The sequence below is a fragment of the Sylvia atricapilla genome, chromosome 16 (genome assembly GCF_009819655.1).
Source record: "Sylvia atricapilla isolate bSylAtr1 chromosome 16, bSylAtr1.pri, whole genome shotgun sequence".
NCBI lineage: Eukaryota > Metazoa > Chordata > Aves > Passeriformes > Sylviidae > Sylvia > Sylvia atricapilla.
The window spans coordinates 8084212-8105580 of record NC_089155.1 but is presented as its reverse complement, the minus strand read 5'-3'; the positions used below and the strand labels follow the sequence as shown (position 1 = coordinate 8105580).

Below are 21369 nucleotides of genomic sequence, written 5' to 3'. Positions count from 1 at the left end.
GCATGCCAAAAATCACAGCAGCTACCCCAATTACTTCGATTTTTCCTCCAAGGTCTTATTTTCCCATGTACATCCTTTCCTTCTTCATGAGGAGAAAGCATCTCTCAGGGCACGCTGAGCTATTGCAATATTTACCTAAAATACAACACAAACTTCAAATTAAAGGAGAGAGGGCTTGGGAAAAGAATATCAAAGCTTTTCAAGGTTCCTGAAGTCCTTTGTGTGGAGCAGCTTTGGGAAACGGGGCCTGCTGCCACCCTCCCCCTCTTGGGAGCATTCCCCAGGGCAGTGCCCGGGCAGCAGCTGCTGCTGCTCCGGGGGAGTCAGCCCAGCCTGACACACAAACAAATACCACAGGAAGAAACGCTTTCTTCCAACAAAGACCTGGGGAAGAAACCCTGGGCAGGAGGAGAGGAGAGGAGGGGAGCTTACATCCTGATCCTGAGGAGCTTTGGGGTGACAGGGGAAGCTTGGTCTCAAGAGGAGTGAGGAAAGGCAGGAATGGTTATAGCTGCGACCACGTATGATGCAGATGGCATGCAAAACAAGACATAATGGCATAAAGATAAAGCTCCACTTTCAACAGCCCCTTCATGTATCAGCCTAAAAAAGGGACGGACTCAAAGCACAGGAGGATTTAATACCTGTAGGCGTGGTGGGGACAGATTCACGTGAAAACCAGCACGAGCATTTAGGGTGGAAAAGGGATTTTGTTTGTTCACCCCTGGTGCTCCTCACTCACAGGTGAGAGGCTGGAAAACGTCCTCTACACAGGACTGTGTGTGCAGAAAGAGCAGGTGGCAGCAGGAACCCCCGCCCAGCGCCGATTCTGCTGTTGCTCAAGTCTAAGAAATTGTGTCCTTGGTTGCATTAACAACTTCTGCAAAGTCTTCATTTGCATTTTAATGGAACTCTTTCTAGGAAGGTGGTGCTTGGACTCTGTTGCAATATAAAATGAAGAGGTAATTAAAAACATGCTGCAGTGAAAAGGCATTTTGTTTTCATTAATCAGGTTTATTCAGAGTCTTTTCAAAATTAAAGGTATTTAGGATCTGTGGGAGGAAACGGAGGGAGGGAGACACATGATGGAACATCCGTTTATTTAAATTACAGATTAAAAAGTGGGAAATACATTTCTGTGAGGGGACATCCTAGGGATTAAAAGCACCTTATAGAAATGGATGTGAACGAAGAGTAGGCATAAAAGTCAAGTCTAAGATTTCGATAGCAGTCTGCCTACTTGAAAGCCAAAGATTAAGGAAATATATAGGATGTAGGAAAGGAAACCACGAAGGAAATTTTTAAACTTTCAGCACGCAATTCGCCAGGCAATCACTGTGATTACACACCTAAGTCAGTTAACCATGCAAACGGCCAACCCCGTTGGTCAGACACGTATTTCTCCAATTTCGGGCGCAATCACAGCACGCAGATGTCGATAAAACAGTTTGCAAACGTTTTATCTGCTGGACCAGCTCCTGCTTTCACAATCCAGCGACCGCACAGCAGCGAGAGCGATTTCCCCGCTCACCGCAGCCATCGTGCGACCGCGCCGACTTCCCCCACGCTCCAGACCTCTCCTGCCCTGTTAAGCTCCGTCCTTTGAAATATAGGGCAGTTTCTGTCAGATCCTTCAGCGCGACAGTCAAAAGGGCAAAGCCCTGCCCTTTGTTGCAGCGGGAGGTTTTCCATTGCGGAGCCGGCTGTGATCTCCTCCGCTGTGATCTCCATCCTTCCCCGACCACCGGCCTCGCTCAGGGGAGGTGAGGGGGTCAGGGGGCTCCGAGCTGCACTTATTTTACATGGTTTCATTTCAGGGGATTGTGTGAAACACATCTCAGCGCGCACAAGAGGGGGAAAGTGATTTGTCTTTCTCCCTGCAAGGTCCGGAGGAGGCTGCGGCACTGTCCCGCTCCAACACCCGCCGTCCTCCATCCCGCGGCGGGGCTTAGGGGACGCGCCCCGCTGAAGGCGCGCAGCCGCCCCTCCCGGGGCCAGGCGCACCTGCCGGGGCCAGGAGACACCCGGGGAGGCCCAGAGAGGTCCGGAGCAGCAGCTGGAGCGGCGTTACGCTCGGGATCAGGACCGCGACCGGGAGCACTCGCGGGGTCCCGCCGCCGCCCTCGCCTCAGCACGGCATCGCCGCTGTCCCGGCGTGCCCCGCGCGCCGCGCGCCCCCGCCCTCGCTCACTTCCGGTGTCCGGCAGTGGCAGCGCCGCCGGTGGCGCCCCCGCTCCCCCGGCGCAAGAGGAGGGGGCGTGGCAAGGGGGAGTGGCCGACTGAGGCTCCGCCGCCCAATCACCGGCCGCCGCTGGGGGAGAGGAGGCGGGGACAGCGCCGGCACGCGCCGCCTGGCTCCGCCCCCCCGCGCTCCCCCCGCCCGCCGCGGGCTCGCGCCCCGCGCGCCCGAGGGAGCGTCGGGAGCGCGCCCGGGCGCCCCCCCCCTTCCCCCCCTCCGCCGGGTTCTCCCCCCCACCTCCTCCGCCCTCCGCCCCCCCTTCCCCTTCCCCTCCCCACCCGGGAGGAGAGGCACGGAGTGACCGACGGAGCCACCGCTCCGGCCGCTCCGACACCCCGCTCTCCTCCATGGGGCACAGGTAAGCGCGCCGCCCCCCGCCCCCCGGGGCGAGCGGGGGTCGCCATGGCCGCCCCCCCACCCCTCGAGGAGCGGCGACGAGCCCCCGCCGCTGCTCCCGCCCCGCCGCCGCCGGTGTTATCCCCGTTATTATCCCCCTTATTATCCCCGTTTTTATCCTTATCCCCGTTTTTCTCCCCGTTTTTCTCCCCCGTTATTCTCCCCACTGCCCGCCCGCCGCGGGGTAGAGCGCGGCCGGTCGCGCCCTGCCCGCCGAGGGGGGCACGGAGCCTTCTTTGGGACGCGATGTCCTATTTGGTGTGGGTGGATGGCTTAACTTGGTAAGTGCCGGGTTTAACCCCCCTCCCCCGGCCCTCCCCTCCCCTCGCTCCTCCGCCCGCCCCCCCCTCCCCGTAACCTCCAAAAGGGGAATTTTCCAGCTGGTAATTTCTGCTGCGTCAACACCCAGCTCAAGGGAGAGGAGAAGAGACAAGGGGGCATTTTAACAGCAGCTCCACTTGCGGATAGCCAGCCTCAATCCCGGCTCCAGCATTAAAACCCTTTCCGCCCCCTAAAAACCAGCATCCGTGCAAGTTGGACCAAGAGTTTGTCAGGAGTGTGGTTCAAAACTGCTTGGAAAAAGGGATGAGGTAATAATACTGGTGAAGCATGTTGTATTTCTCTCTTTCTGCTCTGCCTGTCTCTCTTTCTCTTTCTCCCTCTCCTCTTTTTTTTTTCTCTCTCTCTCTCTCTTTTTTTTTTTTTTTTTTTTTTTTTTTTTTTTTTTTTTTTTTTTTTTTAAAGCCAGGCCTGTTTTGGGTTATTGTCTCCCCCTAAAGCCAGACATAGATCGCCTGGCCTTGCCTCCATTTTAATTGCAGGCTGAAATGGGGGAAGTGACCCTCTTTAAAAAAAAAAAAGAAATACAAAAAACCCCCAACAAGCAAACAAACAAAAAAAAAACCCTTTAAAAATGATACTGTTCCTTTAGGGGGATATAGGTGATTTTTCATAAGGCTGTAACAAGTGCAAAAGTGGCTGGAAATATTTTCTGTCATGCTAGGAAACTAGTGAGGTGTCCTCCCTCCTTCCCAGAAAAAAGTGCTGGTAGAATTTGGTGGAGGGGAGAAGGAGAGGTGCTGGGAGAAGCAGGGGTTGTGCTGCTGGATTGCCTTTGTGTCTCTGTAAATAGACATGTCAGTTCCCAAAGTAATACAAGTAGTGTCTGATAACTCAATCCCAGATGACAAATAGAGAATGGAGCAGATTTTCAGGACTGTAATAGTGGGAGGATTTCTCTTTTGAAACGGAGAGGAAAAAAAAAAAAAATGTTGGTACCTCCTGAGGAGGTTCTTCCCCGGCTCGTTATTGTGGAGCGGAGCCTTCGGATGGAATCCGGAGACATAAACCCGTATTTATTTATTTTTACACCTGACCGGGGAAAGATAAACAAAGGAGAGTTTAACAGCTCTTTAATGAATTCCTCATGCTTTTTATTTTGCAATCCCAATGATTCATTTGGCAAGCCTTACAGGACGGGATTATTATCAGCATTGTTTAAAGCCATGCTAATTAGGAGATGTGTTTAGCAAACAGTGGCGTTGTAGACACCTGTACCGAAGTTCTTGCGTGCATTTTAATTGCATCACCGGTATCATTTTTAGCATTTAGTCGCTGTCATTGAGATGTAGGTCTCAGTTTGTGGACTCAGTCAAGTATTTGTTGTGTGGGGGTTCTCTGTATGCACAGATCAGCCCTGCTACTAATGCATTAAATGTCTTTTCTCAAAAAAGACAGGGAGTATTTTTTTCTCTTTTTTATTTTTCCTGTGGGGATTATAAGAAAAGGCAGTGATACCCAAGAAGATTGAGAAAAATGTAATTTTGGAAGAAGAAGCTTTCTGTGACTGGATAGCTCTTTCACTTCAATCAATACCTCACTTTTATGCTTTTATCGCCTCTTTTAATTGGAAATAAAATTTGACTTTCCCCTTCTAAACTCTCTCACTGTTTGTCAAGTTTTATATTTTGAAATCCTTAGTGATGGAAAAAATGGGTGGAGTGTATTATTAGTCACAATATTTTCAACATGTGGTGAGGAATTACAGCTTTGAGGTGTTTTTTGGGAGCTGACAGAGGAGCTGCCCGTGGGCTGGAGGGAGAGGTACAGGACAGGATTCAGGGGGCTCCCAAATTGCTGAACAATATTCCAGGGTTTGGTGCGTTCGTGGGATAACTGTAAGTGAAATAGAAAACGAGTCTTTTGGTTTTGATGCAGCGTGTCCAGGAGGGGGAAACTCACTCACAGCGAAACTTCTCTCGGTTGTTTTTCATAGACTGTGTGTTCGCCTGGGTGGAATTGAGTCTATTGCAGTCTGGTACCAAAAACGGGGCATTCTAGTAACTCTCATGTTAGGTGTTGATTCCTGTGCTTTAAATGCTGCTCCGTTCTGGAGTGTGTAGGACTGAGCCTTTGAAAACATGACCTGTACTCGGGGTTCTTGGAGACTGGAGAAAATGGGCCACTTTCTCCCCGTGGTCTTTGTTTTCTGGGACAGTTGTACAACAGTGGATATGTTCTTCGCAAGAGGATTTTTTTTTTTTTTAATATCTGGAAGTGCTTAGAGGAAAACCAGTTGAGCAGCTCCCCTCTCTTCAGCAGCCCGCTGTCAAAAGGAAAAATGCCTCATGTTTGGAAGATCTGTTAATTCCCTGCTTTTCCTCTGGTGATGTGTTGCTGTGAGGTTCAGCATATTCTTTTTGTCTTTGCTATCCACTTGGGTGGATTTTTTTTTTTTTTAGATCCATGTTTTTGAAGTTTCTAAGCAAAGTTTCCTCTCCTCCCAGCAGCAGCGCAGAACAGGCTGACACCCAATCCAAACTGCCACTGCCTGCTTTCAGGGCAGAATTATTTCATAAACAGCTCAACCTTTCCCAGGACATTTTTCCCTTCGTGTTGCTGGTTTTACTGGCTGCTCCAGAGCGCTCTGTAACGCTTTCCAGACTCCCCCTAAACTGGTAAAAAGCATTCACGGGGGTTTTCCATGCTCCTGTGTGCATAGTTTAATGGGCAAACAGAAGGGCAGGGACAGGGCTTAGTTTAAGTCTTTGAAGAGCTACCTGCAGTTCTAATGGTTATCCCACATGTCCCTTATAATTCCCAGGAGGCAGCAATCTGTGTCCATTCCTGGCTGTGAGCACTACCCTGGTAAATTCTGACACTTTACGCAGAGAGATTTAATCCGTTTTTATATTTTGCTCCTGGCTTGTGTTTGGCTCGAATATTTGGAAGTGTGGAGCTCACCTGTGTTTTCTGCGTCTGATATTTGAAACTCCAAGTGTGTTAGTAGTGGAAGTGAGTGTGCCACAGGTTGTGTGCAGAGAGCAGGGGTCACGTTAGGAGAGAGCACCAGGAGCGACCACAGCTGTGAGGCAGAGGCAGGAATTTGGTCTGCGGGAAGTCCTGCCATCCTACTCCATCCCTAAAGCATCTCCGTGGGAGTTTTGAGGATATTTGGGCAAGCACAATAACAGTCAGGGCTCCAGTCTTAAAATTTGTTGCTTCAAAACGTCACTTTATTCTCTTCCCAAGGACTTTTTGTGTGTTTGTAGCCCCCTTAAATACATCCTTCAGCAGCTGGGTTTCTCAGTTCCCTCTGGATCTTCACTCCTTTAGGCAGAATGAGAAATAAAAGTCTGTATCACTTCATGCAGGGCTTCTTTCCTTGAGATGCAAGAGGGAAGAATCTCAACTTCCCTAAACAGATCAATATTTTTCTGGTTTGTGCTGCCTTGGTGTGTTTGGCTGCACAAGGATGTCCAGTTTAGAGGGAAAGCTGCTCTTTGGGACTCCGTTCCTGTCCTCCAGCTGTTGATTGAACATGCTGGTGTGTAACACTGTGTTACCCATCTCCCCTTCTGTGAAACGAGTTTACTCAGCTCTCTCAAACGTTTTCAATTATATTGAGGAAAAATTCCACTAGAAGTGCTTATTCTTCATCAAGGCAAACCAGTGTGAAGCCCTGGGTGAATTCCCTCTGGGATGTGGTGGAGTCCAGAAGCTCGTGGGTGGGGTTTGCTGTCCTTTACCAAGTCAGCTGTGGTGCAGTTATTTTCTGAACAGTTGCTTTAACTTTCTTTCACACCCGTGTATTTAAGAAACATCAGGTTGCTGCTGAGATGTTGGTTTGGAATAGCTTCTGAGTGCTCCAGAGGCAAGGTGAGATCCTTGACAGCCATTCTAATGAGATGGAAATGTGTCCCACTTGGCAGTGTTCAGTTGTGCATAGGTAAGGGTGTCACTGGCACCAGGAGGGGAGAGATGGTTTTGCTGAAATGTGACAGGTAGATGCTGAATTAGTGCTGAAACTCACCTTTTTGCCTTGATTTTTGAGGATGTGGCTGGTTTTTATTCCAGTCCAGACAAAGGTGATCTTGTCCTGCTGTTCACTTGACTCATGTGTGCCCTTGAGAAGAAAAACGCCCTGCAAATATTGGAAGTTGCCATGTGTTTGCTTTATAGTGGCTCTGAGTTGGCATCTCCTGTACTGGAAAGACTCACCAAGGTTTAAAAACAAAAATCTACAAACCCAGTTTGAGTTTGTGTGTGGACAAAATTACAGTTGTTAATGAGCATGCCAGGACCTTACCTGCCCAAGAACCTTACTTAGGAAAGTGAGCAGGGTTTTGTATATTAAGGAATATGTTTATACCTCTGTATATTGAAATACCTAGTTATCTTTCCTAATTATTTTCTTGTCATATGTTGAACTGACTGCTTATTCCACCCCAGTGAGTTTGCTTCCTGGTATTTCTCATCCCATGGAGAAGAGCTCTGCGGAAAGCTGATATTTCGGGGCTTTGGCTCGCTCTCTTTAGAGGAAAGAGTTAAACAAAATTTGCACCTTTTGCACTGATACAGCATCAGAGGAAATACTTTCCTGACTAGTGCTCAGATTGTGCCCTGAAACAGAAGAATCAGTGGTCTGTATTGGACATTAGAGGCTTAAAATACCCAAACCCAACTAATTTAAGTGCCAATAAATGAAGTAGTCAGGGCCCAGTTGCTCTTAACAGTCCTGCTACTATAAGGTTGGAGAATGAGGTGGTGGCTAAATATAAAATGAGTTTTTAGACTTTTTTTCTTGTTACCAATGTGTCCTTCTTGGCTTCACTCCACTTTTTTTTTTTTTTTTTTTTTTTTTTTTTTTTTTTTTTTTTTTTAATAGTAGTTGATCAAATCTGGATTATGAGATTTGTGCTTAAAAGTAAAGCAGGATCCTTACCCAAGGCATGGAGGGCTTGTACCATGAATTACACAAACAGAATTAGGTTGCTCTCAGAGCCCTTCATATGTTATATTTAGTTTTGCCCTGGTTGATTCTTTTACTCTTAGATTATTCATGACTCCTTGCGTGTCTTTTCTGTCTTTTAGGTGATCCTTCTCGTGGTTTTTACCCCTGCTTTACTTCTTTTTTAAAAGTGACCTCATGATTCTTCCTCCTTTGACTCCCTCCCTTTTTACGTATTGAGTTTGGGAACTTTGGTAAAGATCCCCTAATTAAAAAGCCAAAGCCCAGTGAGAAAATTTGGGGGGAAACCATTCTTCAGGGCAATTCCCAGTGTGATAAGTTTACAGTTCTCTTTTTTTTTTTAAGGTACTTTTTACGTTGTTTTTTGACTAATAGATGCACAGGGGCAGAGGGTTTTTTTTTGCTTAGATTTCTTTTGTGACTTTTTAAAGTAAAAGCTTAAGATCTTGCAGGAGATCTTAAGGAGATCTAATGGCACTTGGACAGGTAAGTGTCATATGAGCCACAGGCATTTGAATTTTTCAGGTTGTTTTTTAATCTTCGCTGCTAGAGTAGCAGATACATCTGTAGCTAAATTCTTATATTTTTTTTGATGCCACCAGACTTCTCAAGCCTGGTACCTTGTACCAGTTCTGCCAAGTTCTTGCTGTGTTCCACAGGGTCCATGACATGAGTAGTGTTGGATCTGTTCTTCTGCTGGTGTGACCAGGAGAGAGAGAGAACAGAGATGAAAAATAAGAGAATGAGCAACTGTTACTGTACCAGGATGGAGAGACAGGCAGATGGACAGAGTTGGAAGGTCTGGGGAAATGAATAAGGGAAATACAGAGGAAATCCAAATGCAGTGGAAATATTACTGCAAGTGAGCAGCTGGAGCTGGGTGCACACACCTGTGCCCTGTTGCAAAGGTGCATCCTGTGATATTAGCAACTTGTTACCCGCTGGAATATTGTATTTCAGGCTGCATAGCTTTTACAGGCATGGAAAATAAAGCTTCTGTTAGTTATTTCCATCTTCATTTTTGTGTTTGGGGTTTTTTTTTCGAAGTTTTTTTAATGTCTGCAAAAGAAGCAAAGTGCTTTCCTCAGTACCTGTGTGGATGCTGCTTGGTAGGTAAAATCTGAGCCTTTTTGGGCTGTGATTCAGTGGAGCTGGATGGGAATAAAACTCAAATCTCTCACACAACATGGACACAAGATTTTTCTGTAACCTTAGGCAAATATTTTGGTTTGGAGGGGAATCACTATAACCATAAGGTGAGTATATTTCTGACCCGTTTAGAGTGCGTGGGTGACAGAGGTCACAGAAACATTAACTGAAACTTACATGTCCACTGAAACAATGTTGTTAAATTTTTAAAAAATCCATTTATCAAGTGCTGTTTCTTTAGAGTGACATTTTCAAAGCATTTTTGGAAGCTTAGTCAGAAGTTGGTAACTGTCTTAATAGTGGTATGTTAAACTCTTTCTTTACATCGACACAAGGGCTAAATAACTTTTCCTGCATGATTAAATATAGGAATGCATCACAATATTTCTTGTTAAAATGGGAAACAGAGTTGTAAATGTGCAGTTATTTTAAACATTGCTTTTAATTTTGTGACACAGAAGGGCTTTGTATTGAGTTAGAGTTTTAATTTTTGCCTCCTATTTTTTCTATTCTCAAACACAGGACGTCTGATGAACCTTCTGGAGCTTCTTACCAGAGACCATTCTTGTTTCTTCATTGAAACATGCACTGTCCAGCTGTGAAACACTGCAAGGTTTATTTTTTCTAACAGGAAACACTTTCAAGTATCGGTAAGTTCTCAGCATTTAAAGATATTTTTGTCATGTGGTATGGGAAAGAGAAAGGGAACCCTGAGAGAACGTCGTCATGAGGGCTGACAGTTCTTCATAAAACTCGACTTAACATTTATAACAAGGGCTCATCTGGAAATCTTGGTCATCTGTAAAAGCTGGAGAAATACCTCTGGCTGTTCTGCTCCTTCCTTGTGGCAGAGGTGCCTCTATCCTTCTCGGCCACTCAGATCTCACCTGTTTGATCACAAGAGGGAAACAGGTGCAGAGCTCCAAGCAAAGAAGAAAAAGTGCAGGGCTCAACTTTGCCATTTTTACCAGTCTGTTCTGGCTCTTCTTGTGCTCTGGGACAGGTCTGAGTGAGAGTTTTAACAGTAACAGCCCCAGGTCTAAGTAGAAATGCACACACCTTGTTGCGCTTTCCTAGCAAAGTAATTTCTCATGTGTCTGGGTTGGTCTGGCTCCATCACTTTGCCACTTTTATTTTTTCTTAACTGTCCAAATAACAGGACTAAAAAGAGCTTGCCAAAACAATTGCTGTGGAGAAGCAATCAGAAATAGAGAAAGGCAAGACTTGGCAGTCCAGAATAGAAACTGAGAACAAAGTCACTGGTGTTTGCTTCAATTGGGTCATATTTGTTTTCAAGATTTTCAGTTCTGCTGTTTGCTATAGGAATGCTTGGATTTTCCTTATTAGTTCATTTGTTTATTAGATATTTTATTTCACCTTCTATAATGGCATTAATTTGTGTTGGAAAAGCTTTCTTAACTTTTATCTTCTGATGTTTCATTTCACAATCTGTTACTAACAGAAGGTCGGTCTTGAAATCACCAGTATTGATTTATAGCTTATTTTCATTAAGAGAGCTAATCTGTGTATTGAAGACGTTTGAAATGCAGAGATCAAAAAGCACTTTGGTATGGCTAACAATATAAAGCTTTGAATAAAGCAGACTCAGAAGTGTAAGAGTGAAAGTTAAATGTTGCCAGTGTGGTGTATATGCTGTTCTGAAGAAAATAAAGTCTGTTTTATACTAGAGAAATAGGTGTAGAAGATGATAGTTTTAGTGGATGTGTCCTCACAGACAAAAGCCTGGTGCAGTTGAACTATTCCTACTCCTGGTACCTTGTAACCATAAACACTCAGGTTTTCTCTGAGAAGTATGTCTGGAAATGTGTCTTACTCTACCTAAATATCTGTATTTTACACAAAACTTTACAAATCTTGGGGATTGTTTGGTCTCTTAACCCAAAATGGTGTCAGCCGCTAGAAACTGGCAACTAAACATTTCAAGAGCAGATTCTCTTGAGTGTTCCAGATTTCTTTCAGGAGCTTTACTGGTAGCTTTTAAACCTCAGTATTTTATAGGTCAGATAAGGTGAGTCTCTTTAAAGAGTCATTTAAGTGAGAATGTTTTGAAAAGCTCCCAAACAGGAAACCCTGTTGTTCAAGGATCTGATTGAAGTTTTAGTAGCTAAAATTAGACCTTTTTGTTCCCATACCTTTAAGAAGTAACTTTTGTTTACATTATTACAAAGTGGTAGGCAGGCTTTAATTACTTTCAATGTATTGATGTGCTTGGTGTTGACTTTTCTGTAGTTCATTAAGTCGTAAGTAAGGATGTCATAAATGTGAGTTTGGAGGGAAAAGACTTCAAAACATTTCACTGTTTATTGCTAATAATTTGTTCTGGGTTTTTTGGGGTTTTTTTGTTGTAGTTCTGTCTTTTTCCTACAAGAGTTCACACCAGGAAGGTCACGAACAGGGCACTACCTGTGCTGCCCTGGGGCTGTTGATGTCCTCAGCTGTTGTAGGAGAAGCACTAGACCTGGAACCCAGTTTGTTACTGGTAAGGAGTAATTGTCTTGGATTTTATTTGTTTATTTATTCAATATTGCAGTTTACATGTTTTCTTTAACAAAATCAGCAAAAATCACTTGTTACTTTTAAGAACAATGTAGCAAAATATGCATATCTGGTCTTTTCCCTAAAATTTTTAACTTTACAGTTTCTAAATTTTGAATTCCCATTACCCTCCTCTCAAAATGTGGAGGACAGCAGTTCTCACTTACCTCTTATTTTTAGTCCTGGTTTTCTCTTGAAATTCTTCCTGTGCTGTCAGAGTGAATGAAGGTTAATAAACGGATTTTTCTATGAAATCCTGTGTTTTGATTGCACTTCTGTGCTGTCCAGTTCCTGCCCATTGACTGACCCATAACTTCTGGTGGATGGTTTGATAGGTCAAAGGCCACAGCCAAGTATCTGGTTTAAAATTTTGGAGTAGGGTGAGATGTTTAATGGTGGGTCTCTGCTATTTTAATTTGTGCTGTTGCAGTTAGGTTTTGCTTGTGGTTCTTGTTGGGACTGTGGAAGCAAAGCTTTATTGGTATGGTGAAATGCTGGAAGTGTGTAGTGTTCTACTCTGCTGTTTGAACTTTACTCATGGATTTTCTGGATTGTATCAGCTACAGATTCTAATCAGAGATGTTGTTATAATGCTGTCTATGATGGGGTAACTTTGCCTTGAAGTTAGAGAAATTTCAGTGATTTCTGATCAGACCAATGTCAATAAATTTATGTAAGAATTTGGGGCTCTTTTTTCCCTGCAGTCACTGACAATTCAGTGGGCCTATCAAATTTGGTAATGATAATGTATTAGTATTTTTCTTTAAGTTTACTGAAAATCATGTGCCTCCCAATTCCCTGCCCTTTTTATACTTCTAGAATTCTTCTCAAAGTGAATGATGAAGCTTTGACTCTGTTCTGTGAGTCCCAGCCCAAGAGGCTGAACATGAACTGTTGGGCTGCAATTAAACATTGCCATCCCTGGTCATCAGAGAGAAGTGGTACAAGCTGTTTGCATGAAACCCTGAGCTCTGAGGAGCCCCTCTGGCTCCAGGGTCTGGTTTGGTCTGTTGGCAAACATCTGCCTCTTTCTCCTCCAATTCAGAGTTGTGGTTGGAATGACCAGCTTAAAGCAATGGATGATTTGTTTTGGGAATCAGAATAGGATAAAGGAATTTCTTTTTTGGCAGCTGTTCATTTTTGTAAGATGTTACTTATATCTATTTTGGACAAAGCTGATTATATGATATAATTTGGTGTTATATAGTATCAAGAAATTAAAACTCTTTCAGAATCGTGTGCTTGCTGTTCCTCAAACACCCTTGTGAGCAAACACTGCATTCATGGAGGTTTGTGCTTGTAAAGCTCCTGAGCAGTGTCTTTGCAGAGTTACCATCCATGAATACCCTGAGTCTTCTTTTTCTCTCTCCTTTACTGTCCTTTTCAGTTCCTGAGGGGTTTTGTTCTCCGTTCTTTTCAGCACAGGGCAGATGGAGAGTAGGAATCCTGTGCATTTCTGTTGTCTTTAACAGGATAAAAGTGAAACTTGCATGCACCCTGTGTCTTCTTGTGCAAGGAAGAATTTCAAGCCCAATCTCACCTTACAGAGCTCCTTTGCAGAGGAATTTTAAAAATGTTGGAATGTCTTGGGAGTGGAAACATGGACAGGACACAGGGGAAGCAGAGAAGCAGGGTGTGTTTGTTGGGTTTTTGTGTGTTACAGCATTGGAGTGAATTGGAGTTCTTCCTTAATCTGTTTTTACTTTTCTCTGAAGGGAGAGGGGGGAGGAAACAACACATTTTTGGTTAAATTCCAGTTGGCATGTTTTCTCTAGGGAGCAGAGTGGTGGAGGAGTGCACTAGTGAGCATCTTGGTGCTCTTTAACTTTGGTCCTTGGTATTAAGTGTAGAAACATGCTGAGAAAATTGATAAAGACAAAATGCCATGTAGCTTAAATCTTCAGTTCACTTAAATTCTCAGAAAAGAAAAGGTAAACAACCAACCAAACAAATCCTAACAACAGCACACTGCTCCCCCCTCCCAAATAAAAACAAACCTCCAGGCCTTTTTTTTTCCCCTGTTTTCTTTCTGAGGGAAGGAAGTTTATTTTTGTCCCCACTATTTCCCAGGGGATTGCTCTGTAGAGGATTTTGTGTGCAATTCATTTCTCATCTGTGTCATTTTGTCAAAATTTAAGTAATGCACTGAGATTTAGATGCAACAGATTTGTTCCCCTTAATTTTAGTGATGTTAAGATTTTGGTTAGGAGATTCCTTCCTGGGGTGTATGCTGAGAAATTTGCCAATAAATAAATATTTACTCTTCTTAAAACCTTTCCAATAGGAAGTGAAGTGTGGTTTAGACTCTTACTGTGCCATCAGGTGCTATTTTCATGTTAAAATAACTGTACTGACAGTGCAAAATAAACCACTTCCACAGGTTTGCTTTAGCTAGGGTTAAAGATTGTATAAATTATTAGTGCTTACTTCAAGACCAAGGTTTTACAGATGAGAAATAAAAGCAAGCCTGTATCTTGACAGAAGCTTGCATGAAAGTGACTCTTAAATCTGCTCACTTTGTGTTTTTTGCTGTTACGTGCAATGGTTTGGTTTGTGACCTTTTTTTTTTTTAGTTCTTTTCTGAGAAGTAATAGACTTGAATTGCTGTACTGCCTGTGAACTGGCTTATGAAGAAAGCCTGATCTGCTACTATTTTATTTTGTGGAAAATCTTCAGATGAGCTTTCCTGGTTTGTTGTCTTCCTGGAAAGCTGTTTTGTGGCCATGTGGCCTAAAGAATTCTGGTAGATGCTCCACTTTTAAAGCCTTAATGTACTAAAAAGACCCAAGATAAACCAAAAAAAATACATCATTAATCTTTGAGGTCTGTTTCTAAGAAATCTCCACAGTTCATTCCATCTTCACTGTGCTTCTACAGAAGTTTGAAGGGTACAGCTTTTCTGAAGAAATGTTTCCACAACATTTTTTAAGTGGAAATAAATACCCTTGCCAGGGAAAGGGGAAAAAAAACCCCAAAAAACAAACCGTCAACAAGCCACAAAACGGCATGTGAAATTGGAACACAAGAGCACAGGGTTTTAAAGCTTCCTGAATTTTTAACTACTAGCAAATTGCCTTAAATTTAACTTGGATTAATTCCCTGGTGATCCTTGACATTAAACGGATGTTCTGGTTTGACATGGGTAGACAGAGAACTAATTAATTCCTCTGAATTTGAGGCGTATTTAATTTTCTCCCCCAAAGACCTCTTGTTTAAAAGGTACAATGCTGTGACAGATGTTGGATGTGGAGCAACGTGTGTGAGGGAGCAGACCTTGTGACAGAGGAAGATCAAGACATCCACACTACTAATTCCTGATTTGGAAACTGTTACATTTTATTGATTACCCTGAACATGGGAGTGTCCACCTCACTGCTGGCTTGAAAGTGCTGTAATGTGCCCACCTCAGTGGCCTGTAAGGAGTCTTGCTTAGATTATTTTATTTTTTTTTTTTGGTGTCTGTGTGTTAAGTAAGAATTCCCTGATACCTTTTCTCTGACCTTATCTTCTGTTTCCTAAAGAGATGAGCAAGAGCTCCATCCATCCATTCATCCATCCATCCATCCATCCATGTCAATGCCTGAACCTCAAACTGCTCCAGTCTAAACCAAAAGTGGCAAGAGATGTGTTTTAAATTCTGTATTTCTGCCACAGGAAGCTTAAAAAAGGACAAGCTGTATCTGAAGTGGACTGTTATCAGTGGGGGGGGGGACTCAATCCAATGAACTAAACTGAATAAATGTGTGAGATAGCAAAGAAATAAAGTCTTGAGGAAGTGATATAATTTCCAGTTGAAGAAAGAAAGATGTTGTGCCATAAATTTACAAGAGCAAGTGGAGACATTGATGAATATTGTGATGCTAATCTATATGAAATTGAGGAAGAGAAAATTATCCTCGCAGGAGATTTCCTGCCTCTCCACCCCACGGTTCCAGGGAGTTGGTGTCTTGGAGTCTGGATTTTAATATCCATGAAGGAACAGTGAAAGGAAATGCCATATCCAAAACATTCTGACCCTTTCTTCATTGTGGGCTCTGAGGTTTTCTTACATCTTCTCCTGAATTGTGTGGATATGGCAGCTGTTGGAGACACGACTGCTGATGGACAACTCACTTTATCCTATGTGGCAAGTTGTATTTCCTAAGGGGACTAAGCTGACTCTTCAACTCCTAAAAGTAGATGCAGTAGTGGTTTCTGGAATAAAGACAAAACTGAACTGTCACTCTGCCTTAAGAGGTGGTTCTTTCCAACATGGAGATGTTGGGAAATGCTGGCAGTCACCTCTGGAGCCTGCATTAGAGAGATGCTGTGCTGGCTGGTGCCATCACAACCTTTTCAGGCCAAACACCTGAATTTTTTTATTTTTTTTTCCATACTCCCCGACCCTGATTCTTGGTTTGGTTTTCATTGATTTATTTTGTTTATTTGAGACAGAGATGGTGTCTGGGTGAGGATTTGGTTTGAGGTCTCTGAGTAGATTTCTGTGGTATATAGGTGTGTGCAGCTGCACTGGTATTGACCTCTTCCAGTTCAATTAAAAAAAAAAAAAAAATTGGCTTCTCTGTGCATTCTGTGCTTAATTCTGCAGAAAGGCTGCATGGCTTTGAAGTGGCTGAACACAGTTCAGCCTGTTTGTGTTGCAGGAAGATGGTCCTTCCTCTCTGGAGGGAAGCAAACATTTCCCAATGATCAGGGACCAGCTGGCCTTGCAAATGAGGATTTCTGGGGCCACAGAGGGGCAGCTCCATCCTTGCAGAACTGGAGGAGCTTGAGGCAGTCTTGCATAACTTGAACTTTTGAATCATCAGGTGGCTCTCCAGGAGAAGGTCCCACCTCATGGATGTTCTGTGGGCTGGGAGGTGCTTTTCTAGCCCACAGTGTTGACTCAACAGCAGCTATTTTGCTCCTGCCGATGATAAGAATGGCACAGGGTAGGGGAAGGGGGCAGGGTACTTGTGGGTCTGTGTTCCACAGCCCAGGAAACACACTTGAATGTGCCAAGGAAACTTCCTGAATCACGGCTGTGCTGCCCACTGCTGTGAGCCAGCTTGAGCAGATGGGACTGAATTTGTGTGTGAACTCCGTGGATGCTAGAGAGGTGCTCCAGGCTGGAAACAGCTTCCCTAATGCCAGTGCTAACATTAAACCATGTGTGCTTCGAGGCTGGACAACCTCAGAAGTTTTGTTTTTATAAGTAACATCCAGTAGCCTAAATCCAGGCTTCTGATGAGTGTGCCTGCACATAAGAACATTTGGAACTGGGTCCAATTTTACAGTTGTGTAGTGACATGTGGACCCTCATATCAGTTCTACAGTTGGGACTTTTTATATTGGATGGAACAAATTTTTAGCTTCTGAGAGAAAGGAGTAAGATATCCTTCACCTTGGTGCTCTTAATTAATTGGACCATTAAACCCCTGTTCCATGGTAGATAAATCTTGATAATAAGCTCCAAAAAAAGTGGTATATGCTAGAGAAAATGGCAGAATTGAATGCCAAAGGATTTGTAAAGCTGTAGCATCAAAGGCAAATATGGAGTTGCAAAGATAGTAACTGGAAAAAACTCCATCTGAAAATCCTCATGCTGCTGATTACTGTCAACATTAAGGACCTTTTTTCTGTTTTGGAGTGTAAGAGGAGGATAATGTGGAACATAACTGAGAAGATACCTTGCTGCTGGCACCAACTAGCCTTTTATTTTGATAACACTGCCAAATTTTAAGAAAGGTCATCAAAAGGCCTGTAAATTTTTCTCAGCTTTATGTTGGTCATAAGGATCCTTTCTTTAGGTGATCATGAGAATTTCTCGACTCAATATCTGAGGGTGGCTGCAGGGTGAACTTGGAGATGTATAGGAAGGAAATAACATGTTTATTGCAAAGTATTGCTTGTAATTAGTTGAGCTTCAAATAACATTAATTTCATAGTCGTGATCTACTGCCAGTTTAGTTTGAGTGGGGACTTAAAACTCTGTGATCTGTGGTCTTGGATTTGCTTGTTGCTCTTCTGACTTTTAAACCATGTTTATAGTCCCTCCATGGCAGTATAACAAGGGAAATGCTGGGTTCAGTTGGCTCTTGCTGTTTGAGGATTTCAGCTCTTCTGTGTGCTGCACATGGTGCTTGTTCCTTCAAGGAAAATGTTTTACAGTGTTCTCAGTAAACTGTGGGTATCTGAGCATGGTTTCAAGAGCAGCATCTCTTTCAAAACAAAACGTCAACAAATTCACTGTAAAAACTGACAGCTGTTGTTCTCTGGTTACTTCAGATGCATTTTCTTACAAGTCTGTAGTAATTGAAAGAAACATTTCTCTGGGATGTTATAAGCCACTGGAGGATTGGCTTCAAATATAATCCTTTTTAATGTAAATTATTTGAAGTCTGGTTAAAGTTAGGTGAATTTTGTAATGAATGTGGAGGCATTGCACTCAGTAGCTGTATTTGTGGCACTCTTCCCAGACGAACTTGTTGCTTCTTTTGGTACAACCTGGGATTTGCCTCAGTCTTGTCTTGCATTTTGTAATCCTGTCATTTCCTTCACCCTGCAGGACTTGTGGAAGAGGAAACATAAAGATCTCCAAATGAATAACCGAAAGGAAGATATGGAAATTGCTTCCCACTACCGTCACCTGCTGCGGGAGCTGAACGAGCAGAGGCAGCACGGGATCCTCTGCGACGTCTGCATCATCGTGGAGGGCAAGATCTTCAAGGCTCACAAAAACGTCCTCCTGGGGAGCAGCCGCTACTTCAAAACCCTCTACTGCCAGGTCCAGAAAACCTCTGACCAGGCCACTGTCACCCACCTGGACATTGTCACCGCCCAGGGCTTTAAGGCAATCATTGACTTCATGTATTCCGCACACCTGGCGCTGACCAGCCGGAACGTCATCGAGGTGATGTCGGCTGCCAGCTACCTGCAGATGACAGACATCGTGCAGGCCTGTCACAACTTCATCAAAGCAGCTCTGGACATAAGCATCAAGTCTGATGCCTCAGAGGACCTGGTCGATTATGAGCTGGGAGCCCCTTCCAGCAGCAGCACGGACGCTCTGATTTCGGCAGTCGTGGCTGGCAGGAGTATATCCCCCTGGTTAGCTCGGAGAACAAGCCCAGCAAACTCCTCTGGGGACTCAGCCATTGCCAGCTGCCACGAGGGAGGGAGTAGTTACGGCAAAGAGGATCAAGAACCAAAACCAGACAGCCACGAAGACATTTCGTCCCAGTCTCTCTGGGCTAGTGACATGGGCTATGGGTCTTTGCGTATCAAAGAGGAGCAGGTGTCACCGTCCCATTACGGAGGGGGTGAGCTGCATTCTGCCAAGGATGGTGCAATACAGAGTGGGTTCTCAGAGCAAGGAGTGGGGGATGGCTGGCAGCCCACGGGTCGCAGGAAGAACAGGAAAAACAAAGAAACTGTGAGACATATTACGCAGCAAGTGGAGGATGACAGCAGGGCAAATTCTCCTGTGCTGCCCCTTTTACCTGCCTCAGGATGGCCGTACAGCAGTCGAGACCCAAGTAAGTCATTCTTCCAGTTTTTGGGGGTGAAACTGAAAACGTTGAGTTAATTAGATCTGTTTATGGTGTGATCTTATCAGCCTCTGAAATAGGAGCTTGCCAGAAATACAAAAATGTAGAAACTTTTGTTACCAGTGATTCAGAAGCACCAAGCCCTGTGTGGTTCAATCAGGAGCCTCAATGGAGGCTGGTTCTCCTTTAAAAGTGGTGGTTTTATTTTGGTTTTGAACAACGTAAATCACCCCAAAACCACCACTCTAATTGTTGGAATTAATGGGAGGAAAGGTTGAAGGAATTTATTTTAGCAGGTGTGGACATTGATGTCAAGGTTGAAGAATTTTCCTTGCACTGTATATTGATGATGTAATTACACCACACACTGAGGTGTAATTTAGTCTTGCTGATACCATCTTCAGAATTTCCTGATATTCAGGTGTCACTTTCTCTTGGGTAAGAAAACCACCATAGCTTCTTGATGGTAATGGCAGGATAAGTGTTTAGGAACTCTCAAGAGCAAGTTGTATTTCTGAGGCATCACTATGGCTTCAAGTGTATTTTGATGTGTGACTTCTTGTGGTCTGAGACAAGTGGCTTCATTTAAAGTGTGTAGCTAGCGAGAAAATTGTTTTCTTTGACTTTGGATCTTCAGGAGTTATGTTTTAGTCTCAAGATAACTGTCCTGTTTGATTCATAAATCAGTGGCAATAAATGGCTTCAGGAATGTGTCTGAACTAGAAGTTTGGTGTTTTTTTCTAAGGACTTAAGGGAGTGTGTTAGTAAACTCGCTCAAGCTGACTTCAGGAGCTTAGTTTGTGCTGTGAGTTAGCCTGTGTTTCATTACATACCAGAATCCAAGTCAGCCAGGAGAAGGGTGTTTGAGATTATAGATTTTTATGTTGCCAAATTTGGATAAAAAAACAATACAAAGAGTACTGAAAGTCTTAAAAGCCTTTATGGGCTGAAAAAGGAGGTTGAAGTTGCTCCCGTAGTGGAGCTTAAATGTGGTGTTCATTGAGCAGTAGCTCTGTAAATTTCTTGAGATTTATTATGTTTTATGGTTATCTGCTGCAGCAAGATAATTGCATGTAATTATTCTAATTAGCTGATGATAAAATCTAAACAACGTCAGTTAGAAGAAAAATGCGAGATAATTTAAGGTATCAGTGATTTATGAAGAATCTCATTTTTGCAACGCATTTATTTTATGCTTGTTTTGAGTGAAGACTCAGCATGGATTGCTTGGTCTCTGTTTTCATGCTACTATTTTTCATTTTCCTTGGCATCCCATAAAAAGAGCTCGATCAGTTTTACTGTCTGAGGGATGTGGGTTTGGACAGGTACCTGCAGTGAACCAGACACGTTGGAGTGGCTGCAGAAACAGAACTGCAGCTCTGAGCCTCCTGGAAAGCTGGGTGTAGATTGAGTGTCTTTACAGAAAATAGTGCAGAACAGAAGAGATTGTATTACTGGAAACTGGATGAAACTTAGATTATTTAATTCCTAATTGTTAAGGAATTAAATTGCAGTGGCTGTTTGCAGATGAGAGGAAGATGGCTCGGGGGGTTGACTCAGCACAGTGCTGAGACAGCACGTCAACAGGCACATCAAATTATTTGTTCCAAATCTTGCCTTAAATGCAGTTTCCAATAAAGGAGGTGGTTTCAGTGGTGGGAAAAGGGCAGCTGAATGGCGCTGGTTGGGGGAAGAGTTTCAATATTCCAATAATGCTGGTAAAAGAAAAGGAAAAAAATAATGGCTACACTTCTTGCTGTCCAAAATGAACAGGGGCTGCCTGTGCTGGCAGTGGCAACTGGCAGAGAGCAGTGTGTCCATGAGGAGGTGTGTTGAGACTGGGCTGCTCCTGAGTTCCTCATATTGGCCATCTGGAGAGGTGAATGCAGGTAAAATTCTCATTTCTGCCCTGCTGGACAGGGAGGTTCCTCTGCATTTTGGGGCCTGAAATGGTGGAATGGGTGCATGTGGGCTTAACAGCAGGGATTGTCTCTGCAAGCCCCATGTGTGTTTAAGGTCAGATTGTGGTGGTGTTTGGGATCTTTTCAATATGATTTCAAAGGATTTGTGATCCATACATGTTCAGTTTTGGTTAGCCTTGGGCGCCTTGTCCACAGGCAGCCTGTAGTGTGGTAAACCTGTGGTTTGGGGGAAATCACATGGGCACTCAGGTGAGGCTGCTGCTCTTTCACTGTGAAGTAAAAGCAATCCTGCTACCCCCAAAACACCCCTCTCTGGGGCCCTGCAAG

At 43.8% G+C, this 21369-nt stretch overlaps 1 protein-coding gene across 3 annotated transcripts in view; it reads left to right on the top strand.

Annotated features, from left to right (window-relative positions):
- The first annotated feature begins 2498 nt into the window (after positions 1–2498).
- The window catches only part of ZBTB46 (zinc finger and BTB domain containing 46), a 48908-nt gene continuing 30037 nt past the window's right edge, over positions 2499–21369 (top strand). For 2 of the 3 annotated variants that reach the window (XM_066330792.1, XM_066330795.1), the window contains exons 1-5: positions 2499–2916; positions 3045–3225; positions 9558–9685; positions 11405–11535; positions 18139–19108. In XM_066330792.1, the coding sequence (XP_066186889.1) occupies positions 11482–11535; positions 18139–19108 (1024 nt within the window). In that variant the 5' untranslated portion in view covers positions 2499–2916; positions 3045–3225; positions 9558–9685; positions 11405–11481. The remainder of the gene's footprint in view (positions 2917–3044; positions 3226–9557; positions 9686–11404; positions 11536–18138; positions 19109–21369) is intronic. The other variant, XM_066330794.1, reaches the window with a different exon arrangement.